This window comes from Heterodontus francisci, chromosome 7, assembly GCF_036365525.1.
Source record: "Heterodontus francisci isolate sHetFra1 chromosome 7, sHetFra1.hap1, whole genome shotgun sequence".
NCBI lineage: Eukaryota > Metazoa > Chordata > Chondrichthyes > Heterodontiformes > Heterodontidae > Heterodontus > Heterodontus francisci.
This window is the reverse complement of record NC_090377.1, coordinates 114210008-114237718: the sequence shown is the minus strand read 5'-3', so window position 1 is coordinate 114237718 and position 27711 is coordinate 114210008. Positions and strand designations below refer to the sequence as shown.

The 27711-nt window shown below is 45.4% G+C and overlaps 1 protein-coding gene across 1 annotated transcript in view; it reads right to left on the bottom strand.

Annotated features, from left to right (window-relative positions):
* The window catches only part of LOC137372243 (MAGUK p55 subfamily member 4-like), a 53876-nt gene extending 28942 nt beyond the window's left edge, over positions 1 to 24934 (bottom strand). The window contains exons 1-13 of the mRNA XM_068035910.1: positions 24881 to 24934; positions 24013 to 24090; positions 21899 to 21979; positions 19817 to 19948; positions 18482 to 18563; positions 16398 to 16483; positions 13694 to 13771; positions 11470 to 11666; positions 8697 to 8761; positions 6836 to 6853; positions 6707 to 6745; positions 5699 to 5719; positions 1752 to 1766 (exon numbers count right to left, since the gene is read on the bottom strand). Coding sequence (XP_067892011.1) covers positions 1752 to 1766; positions 5699 to 5719; positions 6707 to 6745; positions 6836 to 6853; positions 8697 to 8761; positions 11470 to 11666; positions 13694 to 13771; positions 16398 to 16483; positions 18482 to 18563; positions 19817 to 19948; positions 21899 to 21979; positions 24013 to 24090; positions 24881 to 24934 — 946 coding nt within the window. The remainder of the gene's footprint in view (positions 1 to 1751; positions 1767 to 5698; positions 5720 to 6706; positions 6746 to 6835; positions 6854 to 8696; positions 8762 to 11469; positions 11667 to 13693; positions 13772 to 16397; positions 16484 to 18481; positions 18564 to 19816; positions 19949 to 21898; positions 21980 to 24012; positions 24091 to 24880) is intronic.
* Between the last annotated feature and the right edge of the window lie 2777 nt (positions 24935 to 27711).

Genomic DNA, 27711 nt, shown 5'->3' with positions numbered 1-27711 from the left:
AGCCCTGCGCTCCTGCTATTCTGGCCTCTTGCACATCCCCAATTTTAATTGCTCCATCACTGGTGGCAGTGCCTCCAGCTGACTGGAACTTAAGCTCTGGAATTCTCTCCCTAAACCTCTCCGCCTGTCTACCTCTCTTTCCTCCTCTAAGATGATCTCTGAAAACCTACCTCTTTGACCAAGCTTTTAGACATCTGCCCTAATATTTCCTTATGTAGCTCAGTGTCAAATTTAATTTGATAACACTCTTGTGAAGCACCTTGGGACGTTTATTATATTAAAGGTGTCATGATCCTGTACTTTCTTTTCGGAATATGCGGTTTGCCTTTAAGGTTTGCAAGGGATCAGTATTGCTTTAAGAGCTGGCAAGCCTGAGGAGTGAGGAAGGTGCATTTCCGTTGCCTTAGAAACAGCCATTTGGTTACTGCGATTCAAAGGGTGCATTCTCGATACCATGGAAACAGCCATTGGGAGTGAGCCTGATGCGATACATTTGTTGCAATTCAGTTTGAACTGGCAGTTAGTAAGACAGTTTGAACACACAGACACAGAGGACACAGCTGTGATCAGCACACCTGAAAAAAGAGCTCTCTACCATTTAAAGTGAAGAGGATTTTAGTCTGATTATTATTCTCTCAAAATTCTAAAAACATCAAGCAAAGACAGAGATCTCTAGTAATTTAAATTGAAGAAAGGGAAGTTAGACTGTGACAATCTTTTATCCCTTAAAAAACTCTAAAGTCAGATTGATTCCATTGAAAGTGTTTGCAAGTTGTTAATTGTTGAAATTCGCTGGAGAAGGAAAGCATCACCTACTGATGTTAGACTACAGACTGTTCTGTTCTACTGTGGAAGAACATTTTTTACCACATCAGACGACTGTGAGGACTTCAAGCAACATTGAACTGTAAATTTGCAAGGACTCTGATTTTTTCTATTTTAAATGTTGTTTATATCTTCATAGTGTTTAAGAATTTAGTTCTTCTAATTAAAGAGTTAATTATTGATTTAAAGACACCTGGTTTCGTTCGCCTCATTCGGGGCTTAATAGATGGTACAATTTGACTGGGTCTTTCTTTAATTTGGAAAGTTTAAATGATATGTTAGGCGATCTGTGGAACGACGGGATTGAATTAACAGTGCATTGGTCCCACCACAATCAGAATCGTATATTTTGACTGGGGGCTTTGACAGGAGCAATCTGTCGTAACAAAGGTGCTATATAAATGCAAGTTGTTGTGTTGGAGTCACTGGAAGGTGATCAGAAGCGAGAACCCTGGCTGATCTTTGGTCCCTTCTCCAACCCAAGGTACTGAAACTAATTGTGGTTGGTTTAGCACAGTGGTAGCATTCTTGCCTCTGAGTTCAAGTCCCACTCCAGAATCTTGGGCCTGGAAATTCATTTGCGTCAGTCTGTCAGCACCATCTGGGTGCAGGGAACAATTCCTGCTCCTGAATGGGTGGGGCTATGATGCAGCAAATATTTGCCCTCAAGCCTCATTCATATCAGCTCCACAAGCTTAAGACACCTGCTGGGTCACACAAATAGGCTTTGATTTTCGGGTTGCCAATAATGGCCAAGTAGATTGTTAAAGGGAAAGAGGGTGTGACCAAGAGACGGGGAGATTGGGACGGGGGCGGGGTGAGGCAACAATTGGGAAAGGAGTGGTGGGTGGTGAGCAGTGGCCAGTGGCGGATGTATGGTTTTAATGTGGGCTCAGGATATAGGCAGCAGAGTTTTGAAGATTTACCTTCTCTTAGTTCCTCTTTAGAAAGCAAACAAGAGCAGAGAAATAGGAAAAAGAATAAATTAGTTAAAGATACCTCTTCTGTCATCAGCCCACCGGCCAAACACAGTTCGTAACTGTGGGCTGTTCCTCCCCAGCATTAACAGTGCCCCTATGATTTAAGTAACACATGTTAAATATTGAACAGCAAGCAACATGTGAAAAAGGCTCCAATTTAGTTTGGGTCCCACAAAAATAAGCTAGATACCTATATATTGTTAATAATATTGCACACAGTCCACACTTCCTGTTCACACATCATTACTTCCTGTAACACTTTTTATATCAACATTTACAATGGAATCTTCCTATGTGAATATTAATATAGGGGATTCTCTAGATAAACTATTTATTTATTTATTTATTTAGAGATACAGCACTGAAACAGGCCCTTCGGCCCACTGAGTCTGTGCCGACCAAGAACAACCCATTTATACTAACCCTACAGTAATCCCATATTCCCTACCACCTACCTACACTAGGGGCAATTTACAATGGCCAATTTACCTATCACCTGCAAGTCTTTGGCAGTGGGAGGAAACCGGAGCACCCAGCGGTCACAGGGAGAACTTGCAAACTCCGCACAGGCAGTACCCAGAATTGAACCCGGGTCCCTGGAGCTGTGAGTCTGCGGTGCTAACCACTGCGCCGCCCCAGTGATCCTTCTTCGGAATGAAGAAGGGTCATTGACCCAAAACGTTAACTCTGCTTCTCTTTCCACAGATGCCAGACCTGCTGAGTGGTTCCAGCATTTCTTGTTTTTATTTCTGTACCCTACACTGTTCCTCCTCCATTTCCTGGTGGTCCGACAGGCTGCCAGAGGCAGGTTCAACTCTCTCAGGCCACCACTCTGCTCCAGAAACTCCCCTGTAAATCACTTTTTAAAGCTTCTCGAGGACACAGGCTCTAATTTGAAGAACTTCCGCCAGCATGGGCTGGCACTAGTTACAGCTACCCCTCTTAACTCATCGCTAATTGTCCTCGGTGCACTGGGAGTGCTAGTTAGTGTATATGGAGACCCCAGTGCCATTCCAGCAGCTTCTGTGTGCATATTGTCTGGGCTCCTGCTCAGCCTGGAAACGGCAGTGAGGCCATTACATAGAATTTACCTAGAATATAAAGCACAATGTCATGTTAGGCCCCCACCTGCCACAAATGAGGCACATTTATTTTGTCATGAACATTGATTTTAAACCGTTACTGGAGTGAAGAAAGAAATTGTTAAATAGATCAGCCATGACTGGCAAAGCCATTTGCATATTAACAAACGGAGATTGGAAGGACAAAGGACCATTCCCTGACACATTCAACCCACAATGGACCTTGATCACCAGGTATTGTGTGTAAAGAGGAGCATTCCAGAGACCGCTAAGGTGATACAATCCAAGATGTGGTCAGACCAGTTAGTCACATGACTAACCTGTTTGGCAACCTGTGTTTTTCTGAATTGTACAAACAGTTTGAACTGAGAGAGTCTGTTTGTTCCTGGACTGAAAAGATCTCTCCTGGCTGGTTCACCACAGCCTCTCCTGTCTGGCTCTCTATCTCTTTCTCACGGAATTCCGAATCCACTGAAGACACATGAACCCCAAGAGAGAAAAGTCTCCTACAGCAAACAAGGTTTAAGAATACTGGGCCCCAATGAAAAACAAGATCTACCTACAATCAAGGACTCTACAGTGAGCTCGAAGACCCATAACAATAACCCTCTTCAGATATTGCCTCAAACTTTTCCACTTCATTTTTCTTCTCTTTTCTGTCCCTATTTGCATGTGTGTATCGCGTATGCATGCTAGTGTGGGTGTGTCATGTATCCGTAGGCGTTAACCGAATTACAGTTTAAGTTTAATAAATTTCAACTTTTCTTCTTTAAACCTAAGAAAGCCTGTTTGTGCAGGTTTCTTTGCCTTATAATTGGAAAGCAGTGAACAAGGATTCACCAAGGGAGAGCTAAAAGTATGGTGTGTTTAAAGTTAAACCCTGTTATGGTAAGACCAGGTGAAGGCTGAAAGGGAACCCTAGATCTCTTTCTCACCTGGTCGTAACAACAGAACAGCCTATTTAGCCTGACCAGTCCATGCCGGCATTTCTGCTCCACTCGAGCCTCCTCTCTTCCTCATCTAACTCTATCAGCATAACCCTCTATTCCCCTCTCTCTCTCATGTGCTTATCCAACCTCCCCTTAAATGCATCTATACTATTTGCTTTAACTACTTCCTGTGGTAGTGAGTTCCCATGGCAGAAACCCAGGCAAAAGGGATTCCCCCCAACTTCCATGCATCACTGAGTCCTAGCCCCATTCTAATGCCAAAGAATTACTGAAAAAGTTGAGCAAATTCTGGGGCCACGGCCATGACCGAGCACAGCTTCCATGCAGAATCCTTGTGTTACCCTTGACCTCCAGTCCATTTAGGAATATTGGAATTGCAAGATGCAAAAAGGATCAAGGCTTATCGAGTTCATATTCTACCATCCTGGTAGTTGTATGATAGAGCGATAATGGAGTTGTTGACTAATCATAGCTAGCAATTTCTATTAATTAGTCTATGACAGACTCTGTCCCAGTGGTGGACAGCTTTGGGAACCTAGGTCCAAAGTCACCTGTTCCTCCTTAGCACACTGTAGTCACATGTCATATCTCAAATTGCACTGAAATGGTTGACCAGAGTTGACAGCGTATGAAGCTTTAGTTTGGACGGAACAGGATTCCAGGGTGTGGGTGGAGTATCGTCCCCATAATATGGAGTCAAAGAGCCTTCAGCTTTACCCACATCCACAGACCTCCTCTGAACAATGCTGAAGAAAGCTTGACGCGCTTATGCCAGGAAAATTCTCAAGGAGGCTGAGGGTGTCATCATCCTTACCTTGGGAGCCAATTGCTCCACCCAGAGCCTCTGAGAGGGCTTCCCTGTGCTGAATGGTCAGTTATATTCATTGAATTGCCCCCTCAGCACCTGGCCCTGTGCTATACTTGTATAAATAACCCTCCTCTTGTGTGTACAATTGGTGGAGATCTGTTTCCCCATTAAGCTGACATCAGCAATTATTTCCAGACTTTTTAGATTAGATTAGAGATACAGCACTGAAACAGGCCCTTCGGCCCACCGAGTCTGTGCCGAACATCAACCACCCATTTATACTAATCCTACACTAATCCCATATTCCTACCAAACATCCCCACCTGTCCCTATATGTCCCTACCACCTACCTATACTAGTGACAATTTATAATGGCCAATTTACCTATCAACCTGCAAGTCTTTTGGCTTGTGGGAGGAAACCGGAGCACCCGGAGAAAACCCACGCAGACACAGGGAGAACTTGCAAACTCCACGCAGGCAGTACCCGGAATCGAACCCGGGTCCCTGGAGCTGTGAGGCTACGGTGCTAACCACTGCGCCACTGTGCCGCCCAAAGTTCTGACCCAAAGTTGCCACAGTTTCCTCTCCCTCTCCCATTGGGAGAGATGGCTTGGCCATCTCTCCTCTTCCAAAACACCGCACTCTGACTGAGCTTCATCACAGGCAATAATCTTCAATCTCCTTCCCTTCCACCCTGGGGAGTGGCGAGGATGGGAGGGGGGTGGGATTTGGGGTCCTGGCAGCAGAACCTGAGGCACAGCAAGATTTAACTTCTCTGGAAATAAGAAAAACCTTTACATTCCATACCTCCTGTTACTGAGGCACTAACCTGGGCCAGTAGCACTGGAGGAGAGTGAAGAAGAGCGATGGAACAGAGTGGGAAGATGAGAGGGGAGCTTGGCATGGTTCCTGGTATGAAAATGGTGCCACACTGACTGCATTTCCCACCCCACCCTCAAAATGCTGATGATGGAGGATGTTGGGCATTCAAACTGTTTGCAGTTTACAGGTATTGTTAACACAGTACATTAAACACATGGGGCTCAGTTACCTGATTCAAAGGTTTCTTCATCTGTGGAGATAAAGAAGAGAATCTGAGCACAATGTTTGGAAATGCCGATGTTAGGGGTGATGTTCCAACTAGGGCCTCTTGGGAGGAAGCCTGACCCTGGAAGCTTGGGAATTTGTACCTGTATTTCCAATATTCACATCCACAGGGCAGTCAGCTTGGCTGAATGCAAAGTTGAATATCACCCCGAAAAGAGAACAGACAAATCATGCCTCCCCCATCAGCCACGACTGCTGGCGACTCTTAACTATTGGTCCTCCAACACAATTGACCCACAGACTCATCCTCCAGGGTCATCCCCATTTCACCTTTAAGATACTGAACACCACAAGGAACTGACGTTCTGGGACCACTCAATCCACCTACCCCACCTTCTCACCTTATCCCTCACCCCCAGCTTCCCACTATATCACTCAAACCCACCTACCCCACCTTCTCACCTTATCCCTCAACCCCAGCTTCCCACTATATCATTCAAACCCACCTACCCCACCTTCTCACCTTATCCCTCAACCCCAGCTTCCCACTATATCCCCCAATCCATCTACCCCACCTTCTCACCATATCCCTCAACCCCAGCTTCCCACTATATCCCTCAATCCACCTACCCCACCTTCTCACCTTATCCCTCAACCCCAGCTTCCCACTATATCCCTCAATCCACCTACCCCACCTTCTCACCTTATCCCTCAACCCCAGCTTCCCACTATATCCCCCAATCCATCTACCCCACCTTCTCACCATATCCCTCAACCCCAGCTTCCCACTATATCATTCAAACCCACCTACCCACCTTCTCACCTTATCCCTCAACCCCAGCTTCCCACTATATCCCTCAATCCACCTACCCCACCTTCTCACCTTATCCCTCAACCCCAGCTTCCCACTATATCCCTCAATCCACCTACCCCACCTTCTCACCTTATCCCTCAACCCTATCTTCTCACTATATCGCTCTCCCTCAATCCCACATACAAACCTTCTTATTACCTGTTTCAACAAACTTCTCAGCAATTGCCATGTCCTCCTCTGTAACCACAAGAATGAGACACAAGTGAAGTAGAGGCTTCAGGATAGAAAATAAACCAGAATGTAGCAACTCAGATTGGATGTACTCACCCTCTTCCACCGGGCTCACTGCACAAACCCCGTCAGCAGCAGAAAGTTAATCAGATCAGATTCAGTACACAAACTCTTACTGACAATGAGAGCAACAAGGCACAAAACCAATAGCTGTGCTGAACACCTTTAAAGGAGATGGAGATACTATAGCTGTGACCCACTCCTCATTCTTAAAGGAAAATGGTCATCGTGAGGACTGTGTTGGGATCAAAATATATGAAAACAGCAAAATCAGGGTATAAGTGGGCAACACAGGGCAAGAGCAGACACATTAAGAATGGCCTTTGTCATGTCAAGAGAAAACTTAGTGCCCATGAAAGGGTCAGAACCAGAAATCCCCAAACTGACTGTATTATCCCCACACTGCCTGTAACATCCCCACACTGCCTGTAACATCCCCACACTGCCTGTAACATCCCCACACTGCCTGTAACATCCCCAAACTGCCTGTAACAGCCGCACGCTGACTGTAACATCCCCAAACTGGCTGTAACATTCCCAGACTGGCTGTAACATTCCCAGACTGGCTGAAACAGCCCCAGGCTAACTGTAACAGCCACACACTATCATTCACGCACTGGCATTAACATCCACACCCTACTCTTAAGTGTGTCACATTTAGCACTGTCAACCATACCAGCTCCTTCCAACATCTCTCCTCAATTGTCCAGATCAGTAGGAATGCCCTTGCTTGGTTCTAATTTTTGCTAATCCAATTGCAGCTAGCGTATCTCCTGTAATGCTTTCTTTTCCCCAAACTGGAGAACTCAGAAGTTCCCCAAGAACCTTGGCCTCCTCCTTTTCCTTGTCTTCGTGATTCCACTTTTGTGAAATCATCCTCAGATATGGGGTCAGCTTCCACGTGTACACAGATGACACCCAATTCTACCTCAGCACCATCTCTCTTGACCCCTCCACTGACCCTAAGTTGTCTGAACACATGTTCAACATCCAGTGTTGGATGAATCTCAACTTCCGCCACCTGAAAGTTAGGAAAACAAAAGTCATTGTCTTCAGTTGCCACCACAAACTCTGCTGCCTTGACACAGACTTGTACCCTTTTTTCCAGTCACTGTTTCAGCCTGATTCTGACTTCAATGTCCAATCTGACCCCAAGATGAGTTTTCTCTCTATCACAAAGACTGCCTACTCTGTAATATAGCCCGCCTCCACATCTGCCCTAACTCATCTGTTACTGAAACCTTTGCCACCTCCTGACTGAACAATTCCAATGCTTTCCTGGTCAGCCTACCATCCTCTGCCCTCCATTAGCTTCAGTTCATTCAAAACTCATATCCTTCCTCAAACCAGGCTCTAATCACCCACCACCCCTTTACTCACTGACCTACCTACATTAACTCCCAATTTCACAAATTCTAAAAATTAGAATTCTTATCCTCGTGTGTAAGTCCCTTCATGGCACCACCCTTTCCCATCTCTAACCACATTCACTGCCCCAGATTCATTGTTCCTCTGACTCTGGCTTCTTGAGCATCACCCCATCCCTTCCATTGGTGGCCTTGCCTTCAGCTGTCTCAGTTCTACATCCTGCAAATCTCTCCCAAATGACAACTTCTGCTTCACTATCTGGTCCTCTTTTTAATCCTCCATTGACCTCTGATCCTTCTTTGACCTCTCCTTCTTTGGCTTTGTGTCCATTTTCTTCATGCCTCTTGAGCTGCCTTGGCTCCCTTGCTCCATGAAAAGCAATATATAAGTACAGGTCACTGAAGACCAGCTGCCCCGGGCTGGGAATCACCTTCTACATATGGTCCGACACCTGCACCTTCATATCAAAAAGCCAATCTTTGCCAACATTCCAAATGGTGAAGACAATGGTGTAATTGGTGCTACTCACAGAATGTTGATTTGTTGCAAGTGTGCAATGGGAAGGAATGCGACCACCAGAACTCCCTCTGCTTCCTGGGCATTTAAGAAAGAGGAGAGTAAGTGCACACAGCAAGCAACATTTCAACATATACAGGGAAGAGTATGAGAACTTTTAGGAAATGAACAAGCCATTCAATCCAAGCAAGCCTAAACCTTTTCAAAAAATAACTCCACCGAATTACTAAGTGCCAGACAACTGCAGAAGGGTAAATGTCAGCAAGGATGAGCTTCGATGGGAGAGTTAATATACCAGAGTGATAAGCATTTATGGAGAGTTCATGTACCAGAGGGATTGGCTTCAATGGGCTGAATGACCTTTTCTTCAAACCTTTCTTTCTCTCTCTAATCATGCTGTACCTGTCCTGGGAGTGTTTGATGGGGACAGTGTAGAGGGAGCTTCACACTGTATCTAACGTGTGCTGTACCAGTTTGGTTCATCTTACAAGTGCATCATTACAATGAGGCTCCTTTTCTCTGATCAGGTGAATGTTAAAGATGCCCTAGCCCAATGTGAGGAACAGTAGTGTGTTCTCCTGGTGCTTTATTCTCAAGAAACACTATTAGAAAACAGATTTACTGGTCATTCATCAGCTTGCTAATGTTTGTGTCTCACTGTAAGCATAGCTGCTGCTATGTGGGCTAACAAATAGGGCAGCACAGTGGCGCAGTGGTTAGCACTGCAGCCTCACAGCTCCAGCGACCCGGGTTCAATTCTGGGTACTGCCTGTGTGGAGTTTGCAAGTTCTCCCTGTGACCGCGTGGGTTTTCGCTGGGTGCTCCGGTTTCCTCCCACAGCCAAAGACTTGCAGGTTGATCGGTAAATTGGCCATTATAAATTGCCCCTAGTATGGGAAGGTGGGGATGGGGTAGGAATATGGGATTAACGTAGGATTAGTAAAAATGGGTGGTTGATGGTCGGCACAGACTCGGTGGGCCGAAGGGCCTGTTTCAGTGCTATATCTCTAAATAAAAAATAAACAACACTTCAAAGAAATTTATTGAATTTCAAGCACTTTGGGACATTTCTGACAGCAGTGCTATATAAATGCAAGTCTCCTTTTGATGCCCACTATCTGGAATTCCCAACCTAAATTCCTCGGTCTTGCCCTTTTTTCCTTGAAGACCTTCCTTAAAACCTCCTCTCTCAGGCAAGCTTTAGATCCCTTCCCAATATATTGTAACACTCACGTAAAGTGCAGTGATTGAAAATACAAGAACTCAGCCTGAAGAGTTATAAAAATTGACTTCTTTTTTTAAAAAAGTGGACAATGTGCTTCAAAATGGCCATCAAAGGTCAAAAGACCTGGCCTTGTATATTTTAACTGTCTATTGTCTGGCAAGGACAGAAGGATACATTCCAAAGCTAAAAGATGTCAATTACACCCAACATGAATCAAGAGACATTTTTGAATTGAATGGGTTATTCTGAAACAAAGAAGGTGTGAAGTAGCCACATCCTGGGCCATTGTTGGTCACCACAGAGAGGAAGAACTGTGTCTTCCAACAGAGGCAAGATGTGAGAAACTTTTAGCTTAAAAGGTAGCTCTCTGGAAAGAGAGAAACACCCAGGACAAAGCATCATCAAAGCCTGTCCAGCTGAGAGCTGGGAAAAAATCCAGCAAGCCAGACGGAAGGCACCCTGCTATAAATTCTGCATTTCAACTTGTGCAGCAGAAAATTGGAAGCGATTCCCCCACCTTCAAGCTGAAATTTCAATGATTAGAGAAATCCACAAACACCCCAAGCTTACAACGTTAAAGAGAAATTGACCTCCGAGAAGATTCAACAGGTTTACTGTGAACCCTGAAATCCTACCTCACTTCAAACCATGTACCCCTTTTCCTCTCTATCTATCTCTTCTTGTGTGTGTCTGTGTGAGTGAGTGAATGCTTGAGTGGATGCGGTTGCAACAATTTCAGAGTAAGGTATATTACTCAATAAATAATTAATCATCTGTTTTAAATCTACAAGAAAACCTGTCGCTGTCTGTGCTTTTGACAAATTAAACACAAAGGGGTTAAAATCCAAATAACAAAAATACTTGCTGCAGTCAGGTGGGAGTAGAACCACCCACACCTCTCACCACGTGGCCGTAACAATATCTTTCTTTGGCTTGGCGTTCTATTTTTTATTTGATTATGCATCTGTGAAGCAGCGTTGGATGTTTATGCTAAAGATACTTTAGAATTGCAACTTGTTTAGTTGTCCCAGTATTAACATCCCTCCTTTTCAAGTGGGTAAAATTTACACAGTAAGCCTGCCCAATACCAATGAAAAAGACTTCCATTTATATATCACCTTTCACAACCTCAGATGTCCAAAAACACTTTACAACCAATGAAGTAGTTTGAAATGCAGTTCCTGTACTAATGACGAAAATGCAGTAGCCAAACTGCACATTGCAAGTTCCCACAAAGAGCAATGTGATAATGAGCAGATAACTTTCCTTTAGTGATGTTGGTTGAGAGATAAATATTGACCAGGAACCTGGGGAGAACTCCCCTGCTCTTCTTTGAAATAGTGCTGCAGGATCTTTTATGTCGACCGGGAGAGCAGACAGGGCCTCATCACATCTGAAGGAGTCAGTCCTTCCTGTCCTGTTCACAGGGCAGCTGGAAGTTACAGCCATCTCTCCTTATATATAGCAGTAATTCAGCGAAAGGGACTGCCTCTAGTACTGCCCCATCACTTGTCCTCTCGCACCAGCCTCACTGTTTATCATTCAGAATCAGTTGTCTTACCTCTTCAGCAGGTTATTGGAGGGAATCAGGCCAGCGCATCCTGAGGCTGTTGTGATATTCTTGGCCTGCCACCAGAGCGCATCATTCTGGTCGACAATCTGCAGGACGTCTCCTCTCCTGAAGGTCAGGCCGGCTTCGGGACAGGGGATAGTGGGATCGTACTGCGGGCAGTAATCTACCAGCACTCTGACGTAAATCTGCAAGGAAGGAGGAATTGCAAACAGTTCTACGTCAGGTACTACTGCACACAGTGTGCGATCAATGGTTTAAAAAGTATGAAGAACAATTCAGGAGAAGCTGTTAAATCTGAACAAGAAATAGAGAGTGCTGGAAATGAACAACAGTCAGTCAGATTCTGAAAGAGAACAGCGCAGGTTAGCGTTTGGAGTCTAGAACTGGGAAAGGTGGGGAACTGTAAGGATGCTCAATACTGTTTATGAGTTTTTAACAAGCTGCAGAGGGGAAAAGTACTGAGTGAGATACAAAGGTTATCCCAAGTCACCATCCATTGCACAAACTTTTACAACAGAAATATAACTGGTAATGTACAACATAATTCCAGAGACAACTGTATCTTCCTCTCCCCTCTTCTGTTTCTGGTGCTTTCCATACAACCAGACCAAACACAAAGCCTGGTCATTTTCTTCTTCCTACTGGGTATTTTATTGCGGCCACTTTAGAAGACTGATTATGCAAATTATGTGAACAATCTGTAGTTCGCAGCATAGAATTGTTAAACAGCAGTTGCCACTTCTGAGCTCACCACCCATCACAGGGAATCAATAACAAGTAAAGAAGGAGAATAATGTTTACTGTAAATAAAGTAACTGGAGTTGCTATGCTAATTATCAGAGAATGTCAATTCTGAATACTTAAAAAAACTAATTCAGTAGAAGACAGTAAGGAGATATTAGGGAAGGTGATCAAAAACTTGGTCAAAGAAGTAGTTTTAAGGAGTGTTTTAAAGGAGAAGCGAGAGAGAGGCAGAGAGGTGGAGAAGTTCAGGAAGGGAATTCCAGAGCTTTGGGCCAAGGCAGCTGCAGGCGCAATGGGATGATGATTGATTGCATTATTATAATCAATTAGCTAATGGTTTCTGCTTGATATCCTGTTAGTTCAAGACCTCCGCTTCTAACCGCATATTCTCTCCATCACTAAGACTGCCTACTTCCACCTCAATAACATTGCTGGCTTTCACCCCTCGACTTATGACTGAAACCCTCAACTGCGCCTTTGTCACCTCCAGACTCAACTATTCCAATGCTCTCCTGGCTGGTCTCTCATCCTCCACCCTCTGTAAACTCCAGTTCATCCAAAACTCTGCTGCTTTTATTATGCCCCACACAGGATCCCAATCATCCATGCCCGTCCCAGCTGATACACTTCCAATTCCCTGCAGCATCTATTGGCCAGCTGTAGATAGACAGATTTCAGAAGCTGGGGTTGTTCTCCTTGGAGAAGAAAAGGTTGAGAGGAGATTTGATAGAGGTGTTCCAAATCATGAGGGGTGTGGACAGAATAGACAGGGAGAAACTGTTGCCTTGCAGAAGGATCAAGAATCAGTGGATACCGGTTTAGGGTTATTGGAACAAAAGCAACAGTGACATGAGGAAAAACTTTTACGCAGTGAGTGATTAGGATCTGGAATACACTGCCTGAGAGTGTGGTGGGGGCAGGTTCAATTGAGGCCTGTAAAAGAGAATTGGATAATTATATGAAGAGAAAAAAAATTGCAAGGCTCTGGGAAAAAGGTGGGGGAGTGGAACAAGGTGAGTTGCTCTTTCAGAGAGCTGGCAAGGACACAATGGGCCGAACTGCTCCTTCTGTGCTGTAACCATTTCTATGATTCTACCCAGCTCATCTAAAACTCTGCTGCTGATCTTATCCAGCAATATCCCACTGGAGGGTGATGGGACAGGGAGACGGTGCTGGAGAGGAGTAGTGAGGGAGTAAGGGAGAGTGAGAAATATATGTCAGAGAGTTTGGGTAGTGAAAGAACCCTGAATGGAGAGGGGCAGATTTTGGAGTGGTGTAAAAAACATAGGGAAAGAGATGGGAAGGGACTATGTGTAGTGGTAGTGGGGGAGAGGGGGAGGCAGAGAGAAGACAGCTGTAGATCGGGGGATAGGATCAAAAATGTCATAAATCCCACCTCAACACTGGGTAAGGTTCTGTATAAAACAAACCCGTCTCTGAGGGGTAATCAGTATGACATATGCCTTACCGTGTTTTGAGAGGAGGAGCTAGTTGGTCGATAGGACACTGGGATAAGCTTGAACACGACGCTACCTTCAGACTTGACCTATTCGAACAGGCAATGTATTAATTGCCACTTTTATCAAATACATATAAACAATATTATACAATAGTAGCAAAACAGTTCCTCTGTAAGGTTTTGGAGCGGAGACCTTGGTTCAGCTGTATCTGCCACCTGTTTGCCCATTGATCAGCTGTGGCTCAGTTGTTAGCTCTCTCGCCTTTGAAGCAGAATGTTGTGGGTTTGAATCCCACTGCAGGACTTGAACACAAAAATCAAGGCTGACACTCTGCTGTGGTACTGGGGGAGTGCTGCACTGTCACAGGTGCTGTCCTACAGATGAGATGTTAAACCAAGGCCCCATCAACTCTCTTATGTAGATGTAAAAGATCTAGCGGCACTATTTTGAAGAACAGCAGGGGAGTTCTCCCCAGTGTCCTGGTCAATATTTATCCCTCAATCAACATCACAAAAATGGATTATCCGGTCATTACTGCATTGCTGTTTGTAGAAGCTTGCTGTGCGCAAATTGGTTGCTGCATTTCCTTCATTACAACAGTAACAATGCTTCAAAAGTTACTTCATTGACTGCAGAGTGCTTTGGGACATCTGGTGATTGAGAAAGTCGCTATATAAATGCAAGTTTTTCTGTGTGTCCGGGTCTCACTGTATTACTGCAGTTTGGTTAGATCATTGTGGCCCACAATCTGACTCTCAGATGGAGAGGCCTGAAGTTGTCACTGCTCCCCCGCTCAGTCTTCAACTTAAATTGCAGATCGAGTCCGGATTACATCTATATATTTAAAAAAGGACCCTGCTTTCTTCCTGCCTGTACTCTGACCACCTGCTCAAATGATTACAACTGGGACAAGGTGTGACGATCTGAAGGGCCTCCCCACCACCTCCCTCATCTCCACTGACCACCTCCACTGCCTGGTTTCTGTCAGATGGGGTTGTGTGGGGAGTTATTATTGTGTCAATGTAATCTTACTGAATCCCACTCCCAACAAAGGGCACATTCTGGGAATTGCGGTGTGCAGAGGGCCCGATTGACTAGAGGGAAGATGGGGAGGTAAGGACACCTGAACTTCCAGTGGATGAGGATCTGTTTTGGGAGTGTAATTTCACAATATTCATTCCATACAGTAGATCAGACATTGGCCTTAAAATAAAACTAGGAACCTGTTTCTCCCCCCCAATAATCCCCAAAGACTCTGACTCTCACTGGGGTACAGGTCCCTTCCTCTCCTGAAGATGCCGACTCACTGGGGGACAGGACCCCTCCTCTCCTGAAGGTGCTTAATGTCACTGGGGTATGGGTCCCCTCTTCTCCTGAAGGTGCTGACTCTCACTGGGGTACTCGTTCCCTCCTCTCCTGAAGGTGCTGACTCTCACTGGGGTATAGTTTCTCCTGACTATTGGTAGTCACTTGGGCTGAGGAACCCACTTTCCTGCTCTTCCTGGCCCACACAGAAACCTCCCCTTGTTGGGCCTCTTCTCGCCCTGCCTGCTTTTCCAAACAGGTTCGGCCTGGCAGGGAAACCACCAACGTTCCCCAATGCATGCATCAAGTTAAAATCACAGACTGGGTGCTGATTATGGTCACAGGAACCAGTTGTACAAGTTTAAAGAGGACCTTGGTGCCTGCAATTCAACTTGCAGTCGGCCCATATCCTCTGCTCCATTTTAACTGCCCACCCCTGTCCCAGATTCTGTCTAGTGGTGGGAAGGGGGTTAGGGTCAACCCCAGTTGGGTAACTGTTCATGGCAGAGGGCTACCGAGCCACAAAGACCAGGTCGTACTGAATAGGACTATGATGAGTTATCTGATCTCAGTCAGGGCAGGACTCAGAGGAGAAAACAGGCCTCAGAATGGGCCAGGGCTCCTGCTCCCCTTTTAGTGATTCCTACTGGCAAGTGTGTGAAGGTGGGATGAGGAGAGGATCGAGCAACTTTGCACTCACAAATTCAGCTGACCACACAGATTAGTGCCACATGTAGAGGCTGAACACCTTGGTGAAGTACTGGAAGACAGCCAGTGCCTCGGGACCCCAGCCAGTGCCTCGGGACCCCAGCCAGTGCCTCGGGACCCCAGTCCGTGGTTCGGGACCCCAGTTCGTGCCTTGGGACCCCAGTCCGTGCCTCGGGACTCCAGCCAGTGCCTCGGGACTCCAGCCAGTGCCTCGGGGCTCCAGCCAGAGCCTCGGGACTCCAGCCAGAGCCTCGGGACTCCAGCCAGAGCCTCGGGACTCCAGCCGGTGCCTCGGGACTCCAGCCAGTGCCTCAGGGCTCCAGCCAGCGCCTCGGGGCTCCAGCCAGAGCCTCGGGACTCCAGCCAGAGCCTCGGGACTCCAGCCAGAGCCTCGGGACTCCAGCCAGTGCCTAGGGGACCCCAGTCCGTGCCTCGGGACCCCAGCCGGTGCCTCGGGACCCCAGCCGGTGCCTCGGGACTCCAGCCGGTGCCTCGGGACCCCAGCCGGTGCCTCGGGACCCCAGTCTATGCCTCGAGACCCCAGTCCGTACCTCGAGATCCCAGTCGGTGCCTCGAGACCCCAGCGGGTGCCTTGGGACCCCAGCCGGTGCCTTGGGACTCCAGCTGGTGCCTTTTGGAGAGGGTGTAATACTGGAGGCAGGAAGGATAGCCATGAAACAGGGAAGAAGCTGCTGTTACCAGGAGCTGGATGATCTGTTCAGGCTCAAGCCCAGCGACCGGTATCCCGTTTACTTCGACCAGCTTATCCCCAGCAAACAGCAACCCTGAAACAACAGACCAGAAATGCCTATTAGCATGTGACAGTGGGTTGAATTTATTAGTACTGTATCAAGAGTCTACAGCTAATATCACGACCCACACCACACCCCGCACCTCATGCCACCTCCTGTTTTCTTTTGGCTTACAACTCCTTCGAGAAGGCTAAAGTGGGATGTTCAGTAAATCAACTAGTCTGCAATCCATGCATGTGGGTGACTGATATCTTGATTGTGAAAGCAAACTTCAGCTTTTTCCCTATTGACAAGCGGAAGCAGCCGGAGAGGGTCCAGTGGGGAGCGGTGTGGGGGATGGGTTTGTGTGGATTGTAGGATCCCACAAAGTCCTGGACACAAATATTGCCCTCCTTAGCACAATGCTTTGGGTTTTCACATCATCAGTGTGCAGTTAGTCTGTGACTATCTGCATCATGCAGCTCGCTGCTCACTTTCCCAGCAATGATAATAATGATATCTTTATCTAACCCTGGTACCCCTGCCCCTACCTCTCAGAACACCCACACCCACAGAGCATTGGTGACCAGTACACTATTGAGACGAGAAAGGAGTGGGTCATACCTGGGTCTGCAGGCTGAGAATCATGGCCTGGAGCCACCCAACCACCCCCACCCAGCTAAGATTTAAGGTCTGGAAATGTTCTTAATTTTACAGCAGTTCCCTTGGGATTTAAAGTATGGACCTTGCCTGATCATGGAAAGTCCACCAGGGAATATACCCAACACACCCACTGCTGGTTCACAGCCCCAATCTGCCTAGCCGCCCTTTGTAGAGCCCTCCTCCAAACCCCATATAGACTCATCCCACCTCTGGTGTACAGCCATGCTAGTATTCTTCTAGGTGGTAGAGGTTGCAAGTTTGAAAGGTGCTGTCAAAGGAGCCTTGGTGAGTTTCTGCAGTGCATCTTGTAGATGGTACAGTCTGCTGCCGTTGTGCGTTGGTGGTGGAGGGAGTGAATGTTTGTGGATTGGGTGCCAATCAAGCGGGCTGCTTTGTCCTGGATGGTGTCGAGCTTCTTGAGTGTTGTTGGAGCTGCACCCATCCAGGCAAGTGGAGAGTATTACATCACACTCCTGACTTGTGCCTTGTAGATGGTGGACAGGCTTTGGGGAGTCAGGAGGAGAGTTACTCGCCTCAGAATACCAGTTTCTGACCATCTGTTATAGCCACAGTATTTACATGGCTGATCCAGTTAAGTTTCTGGTCAATGGTGACCCCCAGGGAGTCAATGGTGGGGGTTCTGCGATGGTAATGCCTTTGAATGTCATGGGGAGATAGTTAGATTCTCTCTTATTGGAGACGTTATTGTCTGACACCTGTATGTTGCGAATGTTACTTGCCATTTATCAGCACAATCTTGAATGTTGTCCAGGTCTTTTGCTGCATGCTGGCATGGACTGCTTCAGTATTTAAGGAGTTAGGAACGGGACTGAACTCCACGCAATCATGAGTGAACATGCCCTCTTCTGACCTTCTGATGGAGCGGTGAATTGATGAAGCACCAATGTGGGACTAGGAGGTGTAGGAAGTGCTCTTGCAGGCCTCACAAAGAAAGTTTAGACCGGCCTTGCCCTGGTCTCATCCTCCTCACTCCCTGTTCCCGCTCATGAGCTCCTCCCAAAACCCACTCTCCATGACTTACCTTCTTGCTGATGGCCTACTGCTGCCAGAGCTTCAGCTCCTGCCCAGCTGCTTTCACCTACCCTTAAATTGGGTGGGCAGCTGATGGGCAGCATGCACTGAATTCAGGCCCGCCCAAGCCCTGCTCCCAGTTAAAATTCGGGCTACTGCCTGTTACTGGGGTGGGAATCCCCAGCACTCACTCAATGCAGTTAAACCCATCTCGTGGGGGACAATATTGTGAGTACGCGCTGGCATCGAGGGTCTTCACCCGCCGACAGATGCGGTCAGCAACCGAGCCTCTGCGCTGCCCGTGCGCCCTCGGATAATTACCCTGACTCCACCCACTTTCCCTCACGGTTTACTCACCACTGCGATCAGCAAGACCACCACGGATCACTCGGGCTATCACTATGGATCCTGTCACCTCATGACGTTTAATAGTAGCACCCTGTATATAGAGAAACAAGAGATGTTAGAGATTTGGGGGCTGTTGCAGTTTCATTGTAGCCCAGTAACACAGTGTGGTTGTTGTAGCACCTTACGCACAGAATGAGAAGGCAGCGTCACCTCAAGGCAGCCTGGCTGCACAATTATTGAGAGTGCCATAATCACTTTTGCTGTCAGTTCTCCCTGATGTAACAGGAAGTTCGTGAATACAGGCTTGAGCGAATTATCTGCGGAGAGATGCAATGACCGGGCTCAGTGATTTGCAATCAATGGTCAGTTCGCTCTGCTACCTTCCTGACCTGTTGTTTAGGTTTTGCCTCTGATACACCCATTGCTGTATCGCTGCACTGGGAATTGCTCTCGAATTAAGATACCAAGAGGCCATACTGCCCTTGGGCTCTTGCTGGTACTCTATAGCCCCAGTGAGGGGATAGGCAGGTGAACAATTGAGGCTCAGGCTCACTCTCCCTCTCACTCTTCTCCTTCAAGTGGAGAGCAACTTGGCTCGGGTAGACTCACATTGATTGCTGACGGCCTAAGGCTAACCAACCCACACATGACTTAACACATACAAGAATCCAACCCACATATGTGACTTAACACATACACGTGACTCACCCACACATGTAACTGTTATGTTTACACCGGGTTGCTGGATATGGTTTGTATATCTGATTTAACTCAGAGCAATGTAGACATCACACTTGCATGAAATCACCAACTGGTTTATTTACAGCACATTAAACTATAAAGTTCTTACACAAAGTCAATACATGTCTTCTCATAGCAGTCAGTGTATTGTCTGAAGAAGATCCAAGCTGTGTTTTTTAGTTTCACTTTTAACTCTTAAGCTCCACCCATAGGCTTAAGCAATCAAACACAGTGAACACAGATAAGTGGACAGACTAATACAAGCAAACCCAGATCAAACACTACAGTAACCACTCCACACATGTGACTAACCCACACGTGACTAAAACATACATGTGACTAACACGTGATTAACCCACAAATGTGGCTAACACGTACATGTGGCTAACCCGCACATGTGACAAACATGACTAACTCGTACATGTAACCAGCCCACACATGTAATTAACACAGGCACTGAGAGCAAGAAGCTGACCGAAAGACGCTGAGTGAAAGTTTGAGAAGTTAGTGTTGGATTTGAGCAATTTTTTAACAACCTATTAACACAGAACAGTAAATGAATATAGTACAGTTTTGTATTTCCCTTACATTACCTGTCCTTACCAAAGGGTGCTTGTTTTTTACCAGGCACACTATCCTCAAGGCTTCCTCATCTTCAGGGATGTTATCTGGCAGTGGAGGCAGGATGGGATCGTAGTCTTGCTGAGCCACAGTGTCATGAGCAGAGAGCAGGGCCTGTCAATCAATCAAACCTTCAGCTGTTAAACTCTTGCAGGAAAATGGAGATGTTGATGATTTGGTGTCGACCCATTTAAATTCCTCAGATGAAATGTGAGCTGTGTGAGAGCATGCTCACCTTCAGACATAACCTCGTGTGTGTACACGTGCCCTTGTGTAAACAATACATGCATTCTTCTGTGTATATATGCACATGTGCATAGATACATGTTTTTGTCTGATTATACATGTACACTAGTGTAATTATATGTGATTCTGAATACATGTCCATATGTATACATTCAGGCTTTCACAGCCTTGTGTGTGCAGCGCAAATGTGCATGCATACATATCCCTGTCTATATCAACATGAGCCCTTGCATGTGTCTATATATATCCGTGCACACATATGTGCCCTTGTATGTGTGTGGATACTCATTGGGTGTTTACAACAATCCAATGGTCACTTTTACTGATCCCAGCTTTTTATTTCCATATGTTTTAACTCTAGTCAATTCCTCAAACTGCCAGAGATTAGAACTTGGGTTGGCCAGTGCAGCAGCATAACCAGTAAGCTATCATACCCAACACCAGGAATAGAATGGAAAAGTAGAGAAGTTATGCTAAACTGGCATTGAGCCGTGGTTAAACAATACTTCAAGTACAGTGTACAGTTCTGGTCACCATTTTATAAAAAGGATAGAGAAGCACTGGAGAGGGTGTAAAAAATATTTACAAGGATGACAGCAGAACTCCGAGATTATATCTATCAGGAGAGGTTGAACAGCTGAGGCTCTTGTTTTCTTGAAAAGAGAAGGTTGAGGGATGACCTAATTGAGATTTTTAAAATTGTGAAAGGTTTTAACAGAGTGGAAACCGAGCGTTTGTTTCAACTCGTGGGGAAGATAGACACCAAGAAATGCAGGTAAAAAAATGTTAGACATCAACACAGACTGGTTGTACCAAACAGCCTGTTGTAATTTCTGTGTAATTCTCTGAATGCGTTTGATATATAGTGAGTGTACATGAGTGTGAATGTGAGTTTGTGTAAATGTGAATAATTGAAAATTAAAATAACTTACAAAATATGGGAGACAGTAAACATTACAGTTAGTCCAAACTGTGTGAAGTGATACATTTTGGTAGGAAGGAGAAGGTGAGGCACTATAAATGAAAAGGTACAATTCTAAAGGAGTTGCACGAGCAGAGGGCCCGGGGGTAGGTGTGCACAAATCATTGAAGGTGGCTGGGCAGGCTGAGAAAGTGGTCAATAAAGCTTAAAGGATCGTGGGCTTTGTAAACAGAGGCAGGGAGTACAAAAGCAAGGAAGTTATGGTCAACCTTTATAAAACACTGGTTTAGCCTCAACTGGAGCATTGTGTCCAATTTTGGGCACTGCACTTTAGGAAAGATGTGAAGGCATTAGAGGGAGTGTAGAAACGATTCACGAGAATGGTTCCAGGGATGAGGAACTTCAGTCACGTGGATCCATTGGAGAAGCTGGGGCTGTTCTCAGAGAAGAGAAGGTTGAGAGGACATTTTATACAGGTGTTCAAAATCATGAGGGGTCTGGACAGAGTAGATAGAGAGAAACTGTTCCCATTGGTGGAAGGGTCGAGAAGCAAAGGACATCGATTTAAAGTGATTGGCAAAAGAACCAGAGGCGACGTGAGGAAAACATTTTTACGCAGCAAGTGGTTAGGATCTGAAATGCACGGCCTGAGAGTTTGGTGGAGGCAGATTCAATCATGGCTTTCCAAAGGGAATTGGATAATTATCTGAAGAGAAATGATTTGCAGGGCTATGAGGAAAAGGCAGGGAGTGAGACTAGCTGAGATTCTCTTGCAGAGAGCTGACATGGACACAGTGGGCTGAATGGCCTCCTTCTGTGCTGTAACCATTCTATAATTCTAACTGGTTGAGTAATGAATAACTCAGAGACAGCAGCTCAATACCAAATCTTCCTACCTGGAAATCAGGTTTTCCCAGGAGCCAGTATAGTTCTCGGAAGTCCATAGACCGAGAAGTTTCTCTAAGCATCTCTGTCACCTATAAATGAGAGCACAAAGACACACTGACATGTGCAGAGACCCAAGCAGATCTGCACACATGCAGGCCCAGACAAACACACACACCCAAACACTCACAGACCCACCCACCTCCACCATACACAGACACACACTCATGCACAGCACACAGACACGCACTCAGACACACGCACATACACAGATCTGCACACACACCATCCACTTTGACACGAATACAAATGGGAACAAAAATACAGACATTGAGGTTAACTGCTGAGGCCCAGGTTTCTCCAGTTCTTACACAGGTTTCTAAAGTTCAAATGGAAAATACACGTTAAATTCTGACAGAAAAAGCAGAAAACAGAGTGAGAAGGAGAGCTCACACTGGTAACGATTGGAAACTGAGAGACACACACCTGGTGATGGAAGCTTGAAACCAAGTCAGCCCCTGACAAGACCAAATAATCCATCACTGCAAACAATTGGGCACTGGGATATAGACCGATCACAGGTCCCTGGGATTCTTCCCAATCTATCCCGGTTAACCCTGAATAGGCAGAGAGAGCTCCCCAGTGCTCTCTGCTCCTGATCTGGCTCAGCTCTGTCAACTGGGGCTAAAGCCTACTGCACCAGGTCAAGTGGGATGTATAATTTAGGGAGGGAATGTGCAATCTTACCATAAAACTCCCTCACTGCAAGTTTATCCAACAATCCCAGGAAAACTACAGCACGAGATAGATACAGAACAAATCTCCATCTACACTGCCCCATCAAACACTCCCAGGGCAGGTACAGCACGGGTTAGATACAGGGTAAAGTTCCCTCTACACTATCCCATGAAGATGCCTGAGCAACTCCCACTACACCATTATTGGCTCTCTGAGTGTGACTATCAATTCACTGTCAATAGTGCTAAATTAGACACAATTTTCTGCTGTGGGTCAACCCTTAGAAAATAGAATGCCCCAGATGTTCTATCAGGAAAATATTATTCAGTGATATCTGGTAGTAGCTTCTGTTAGGAAAGTGCTTCCTTTTTTAATACTTTGTTTTTTGAGGACTTGTGTTAAAACTGAAAAGATTCCATGGATGTTTTTTTTTTACCAAGTTCAGTGAAAGGAGAAGATGTTGCTTGCAAGCAACCTGTGCTAGAAATCATGTGCTTTAAGTTCAATAAAAACAGAAAGCCTGGTGACCTGGGAAGATGTTTACAGAGAGGTCACATGTCAAGGTTTATGGAGGTGGTGAGGTTAACTTTCTGTTTGGGGAAGATGTTGTTTTCAGTTCAGTTGGGGTGTGAACCATTTTGAAGACAGTTGATGTTTTGCCTGCCAAGGAAAAAGAAACCACTCAGCTATTTCTTTACCTCTTTGAAGAAACCCTGCAAAGATCCAGCAGCGTGGGAGAGCTAAAATCCCTGGTGCTGCATCTCTCCTGAAAACCTGGAAAAGCCTGCTGGATTAATTCTCAATGGCGCCTGAAAAGAACTGCTTTAGAAAAGATCCCAGTGGCCTGTCTCCATATACTCGGACGCCAGACCAAAAGGGACAACTGACTTCCTTCCATATCTTCTCTTTTTTCTTCAAGAATTAGCAAGTATTTGACCAAAGTATTTTTTTTGTCTTATTTTTTGTAACAGTTCTCTGCAGAGAGAATTTCTGTATTTTTTCAGTGTGTGTGTGAGGAATTTAAAAAGGGAACTTTCATATTTCAGTCTGTGTGTTAATGTTTGCTTCATTACTGGATAAGTCTTGTTTGATAATAAACTGATCATTTTGTTATTTATTAAGGAAACCTGGTTGGTGTATTTTATTCTAGGATAAAGAGTAAAGTATATGATCGACCGAATCGGTAAATGGGTAAACATTTTTAAAATATATGTCGTGACCTGCGGAGAAGTGGGACTAGAAAAGACAATGCACTCCTTCCACCTCGGTCGTAAAAAGCTTCATTGTGTGAAAGTCATGGCCTATCCTCTGTTCTACAGGATTTGGGAGATGAAATGAAGACCTTTGATTCTGGGCCTGTTTGCAAAGTAAGAAAGCTTTTCCTCACCTCTTGGCAAAGTACAGATGCCTGGGGCATGACTGGCAGCGGTCTCCTCCTCAGGTACTGATGCAGACTCTCATAGACCTGGAAAAATAAAGCAGAAAGCATGAAATATCCAGGGTGTTTCAAAGATTTGTGCACAAACCCCCTCCCTCTCCAGTCTCTCTCGTCATTAACCCACTTGAACATTGTACCATTCAGCAGGTATTGTCTCTCCTCATTCTCCCCTACCAAAATTTACCACCTCACACTTTTCTGCATTGAATTTCATCTGTCATGTGTCTGCCATTCCACCAGCCTATGTCCTCTTGAAGTCTATCACTGTCCTCCTCACTGTTTATTACACTTCCAAGTTTTGTGTCATCTGCACATTTTGAAATCATGCCCTGAACCCAAGTTATTAATGTATCACAGAAAGAGCAGTGGTCCTAGTACTGGACCGATGGGAACTTCACTGTATACCTCCCTCCAGTCTGAAAAAATAGCCATTCCTCAAACTCTGTTTCCTATCCCTTGACCAATTTTGTATCCATGTTATTTTGAATAGTTCAAGAACATAACTGAGATTGCCCAGTTTGGATTCCAGATTCCCAGATATTGCTAAAAAAAAACTTTCTGAAATATTTCTTCAGCCGCCTTTTTTTTCCTCAGTAACTAAAATTTCTAATATCCGAATTGAGAGTTTAAACAGGAGTAAAAATTCAAAAGAACAGCATGTTTCATAGCTACATGATTAAATTATCTATTGCATCAGGCAAGGGGCTGTATCATTAACCCTGGAATGGGGGTGCTCACTGCAGGTATTGGGAGGGCAGGGCCACAGTGTTGATGGTGAAGTTTCTTCTCTGCTTTGGTTTTTAAATATGCTTGTTACCTTCAGCAGTGACTGCAGCCACCGTGTGTTTAGCAATCCATGCAAGACATCCATTCTGCTACTGTTACTCCCAGAGGTGAGGTTAGTTTCTCAATTTCCGTTCCCAGGAGTGGAGTAGGATCTAAAAAGGAACAGGTTGAGGATCATTGAAGGAGACGTTGGTTGACCCCATTCATAAGGTTTTAACTATAAGTTTTATGTACTTTAATCAGATATTTCTCTTGTGCTTTGTAAATGCCCAGAAGCGAGCCCTAATTCTTCATGAGTAAGCTAGTGACTATTTACACACAGAGCCTCCCACTGTAGCTCTGGCGGGAGACTGCCTGACCTTCACCAAACACCATAAATAGTAAAGGTCTGGTTGCTCTGGGTCTCTGCCATATTTGGGAATTTCCAATTGACATTAAGAATGTACAAAATAGCAGTAGGAGTAGGTCTCTCGACCCTGCTTTGTCATTCAATATTACCACGGTTGAAGTTCTGCATCAACTCCCCTTTCCCACCTGATCCCCATATTCCTTGATTCCCTTATGTCCAAAAATCTGTCACTCTCAGGCTTGAATATGCTCAATGATTGAATATCCACAGCCCTCTGGGGTAGAGAATTCCAAGGATTCGCAGCCCTCTGAGTGAAGAAATTTCTCTTCATCTCAGGCCAAAATGGCTGACCTCTTGTATGCATAATGTAGGTGTCACTGGCAAGCCTGCATTCATTTCCCATCATTAGCTGCCCTGAGCCGGGAGTGGTGAGCCTTCTCTCTGACTAGCTGCAGCCTGTGTGCTGAAGGTGCTCCCACAGAGCTGCTGGGGGGGATTCCAGGATATCAACCCAGTGACAATGAAGGAAAAGTTGTGTATGCCTAAGTTGGGATAGTGTGACACTTGGAGAAAAACTTGCTGTTTCCACTGCTGTACATGAGAGGGGCTGGAGTGGAAACAGCAGAAATCTGCTGTGTCACCTCTTGAAATAGGAGTTCCAGTAAGTATTGTTCCACATTTAATGTACTGAATTAACAGATATGTTACTGTATAGTGTCACAAGAGTTTTGTTTTTTTATTTTGAAAGCTTGGAATTCTGTGTGTTTTTAAGAGACTGAGAAAAGGGATTTTCTGTGTACATTGAATGCTGAAACTTGGTGTTTGAACTGAGTGGGACAGACTGCAAAACATCTGTTCCAAATAACAGCAAGGGAAATGACAGGTCACATGACTTACTGTTAGAGTTCAGTTTCACTTTTGCTTTGTGAAAGACCAGTGATGGATATGCAGGAGGCAGAAAAAATTGGCTGGGACCTATGTTTTTTGCAGACCAGAGGAAAAGACCTCTCCCTGAAAAAGAAAGCTTGCCTCTCTTGTAAGAAGAAATTCTACACTTGAGGTGGTGGCTGTTGTCTGCCTGGAGAGAGGAAAAGGCACCTGGAGAGGAAAAGACCCAGGAAAAGAGGAGTTGCTGCTCTCTGTGGAGAAAGGCTCCTTTGCTGAGAAGAAGCCCTGCATTTTAAAATGGTAGCAGATTCCTATTAGAGTCATAGAGTTATACAGCACAGACCTATTGTCTCCAGTCTCTGAAAAATCTCTGCCTCAGGAGTGATTCCTGTTGCCTCTTATGTTTTGGGAGATCTGGAAAGCTCAAGAAAGCTTCTATTGCTAGACTGCTATTTCAAAACCCAAGTAGACCTGTTGCTACCAACACCCTTTGCTGAAAGATCTGTGTGACACCTATTGAAGATGAAACGCCGTGAATGACTACCCATCACAGACTGTTCATCAATCTCGCCTGCAGCGACTTTGAGTGGCATCCAATGATTCAACTCTGGGACACCTCACCAACCCGGAAATATCCTACCAGAATGTCACAACCCAATTATTTTGTTAGATTCTAAAATATCCTTTTAAAAACCGGTTAACCATTTCTTTTGAATGTATGTGTGTGTGCATGAGGGTTAGGAAGAATAAGAAGTTTGAAAAGAATCCTTTCACATATAGAGTTATCTCATTATTGTTTAAGACTTCGTTTATAGATTCATAGAGTTATACAGCACAGAAACAAGCCCTTCGGCCCATAGTGTCCATGCTGGCCATCAAGCACCTATCTATTCTAATGCCATTTTCCAGCACTTGGCCCATAGCCTTGTATGTTATGACATTTAAAGTGCTCATCTAAATACTTCTTAAATGTTGTGAGGGTTCCTGCCTCTACCACCCCTTCAGGCAGTGTGTTTAAGATTCCAAACATCCTCTGGGTGAAAAAGTTTTTCCTCAAATCTCCTGTAAACGTCCTGCCCCTTACCTTAAATCTATGCCCCCTGATTATTGACACTTCCGCTAAGGGAAAAAGCTTCTTCGTATCTATCCTATCTATGTCCCTTATAATTTTATATACCTCCGTCAGGTCCTCCCTCAGCCTTCTCTGCTCTAAGGAAAACAACCCTAGCCTATCCAGTCTCTCTTCATAGCTGAAATGCTCCAGCCCAGGCAACATCCTGCTGAATCTCCTCTACACCCTCTCCAAAACAATCACATCCTTCCTACAGTGTGGCGGCCAGAACTGTACACAGTACTCCAGCTGTGGCTGAACTAGCGTTTTATACAGCTCCATCATAACCTCCCTGATATGCCTCGGCTAATAAAGGCAAGTATCCCATATGCCTTCCTAACCACCTTATCTACCTGTGCTGCTGCCTTAGGTGATCTATGGACAAGTACATCAAGGTCCCTCTGACCCTCTGTACTGCCTAGAGTCCTACCACCCATTGTATATTCCCTTGCCTTGTTATCCTCCCAAAATGCAGCACCTCACACTTCTCAGCATTAAACTCCATTTGCCACTG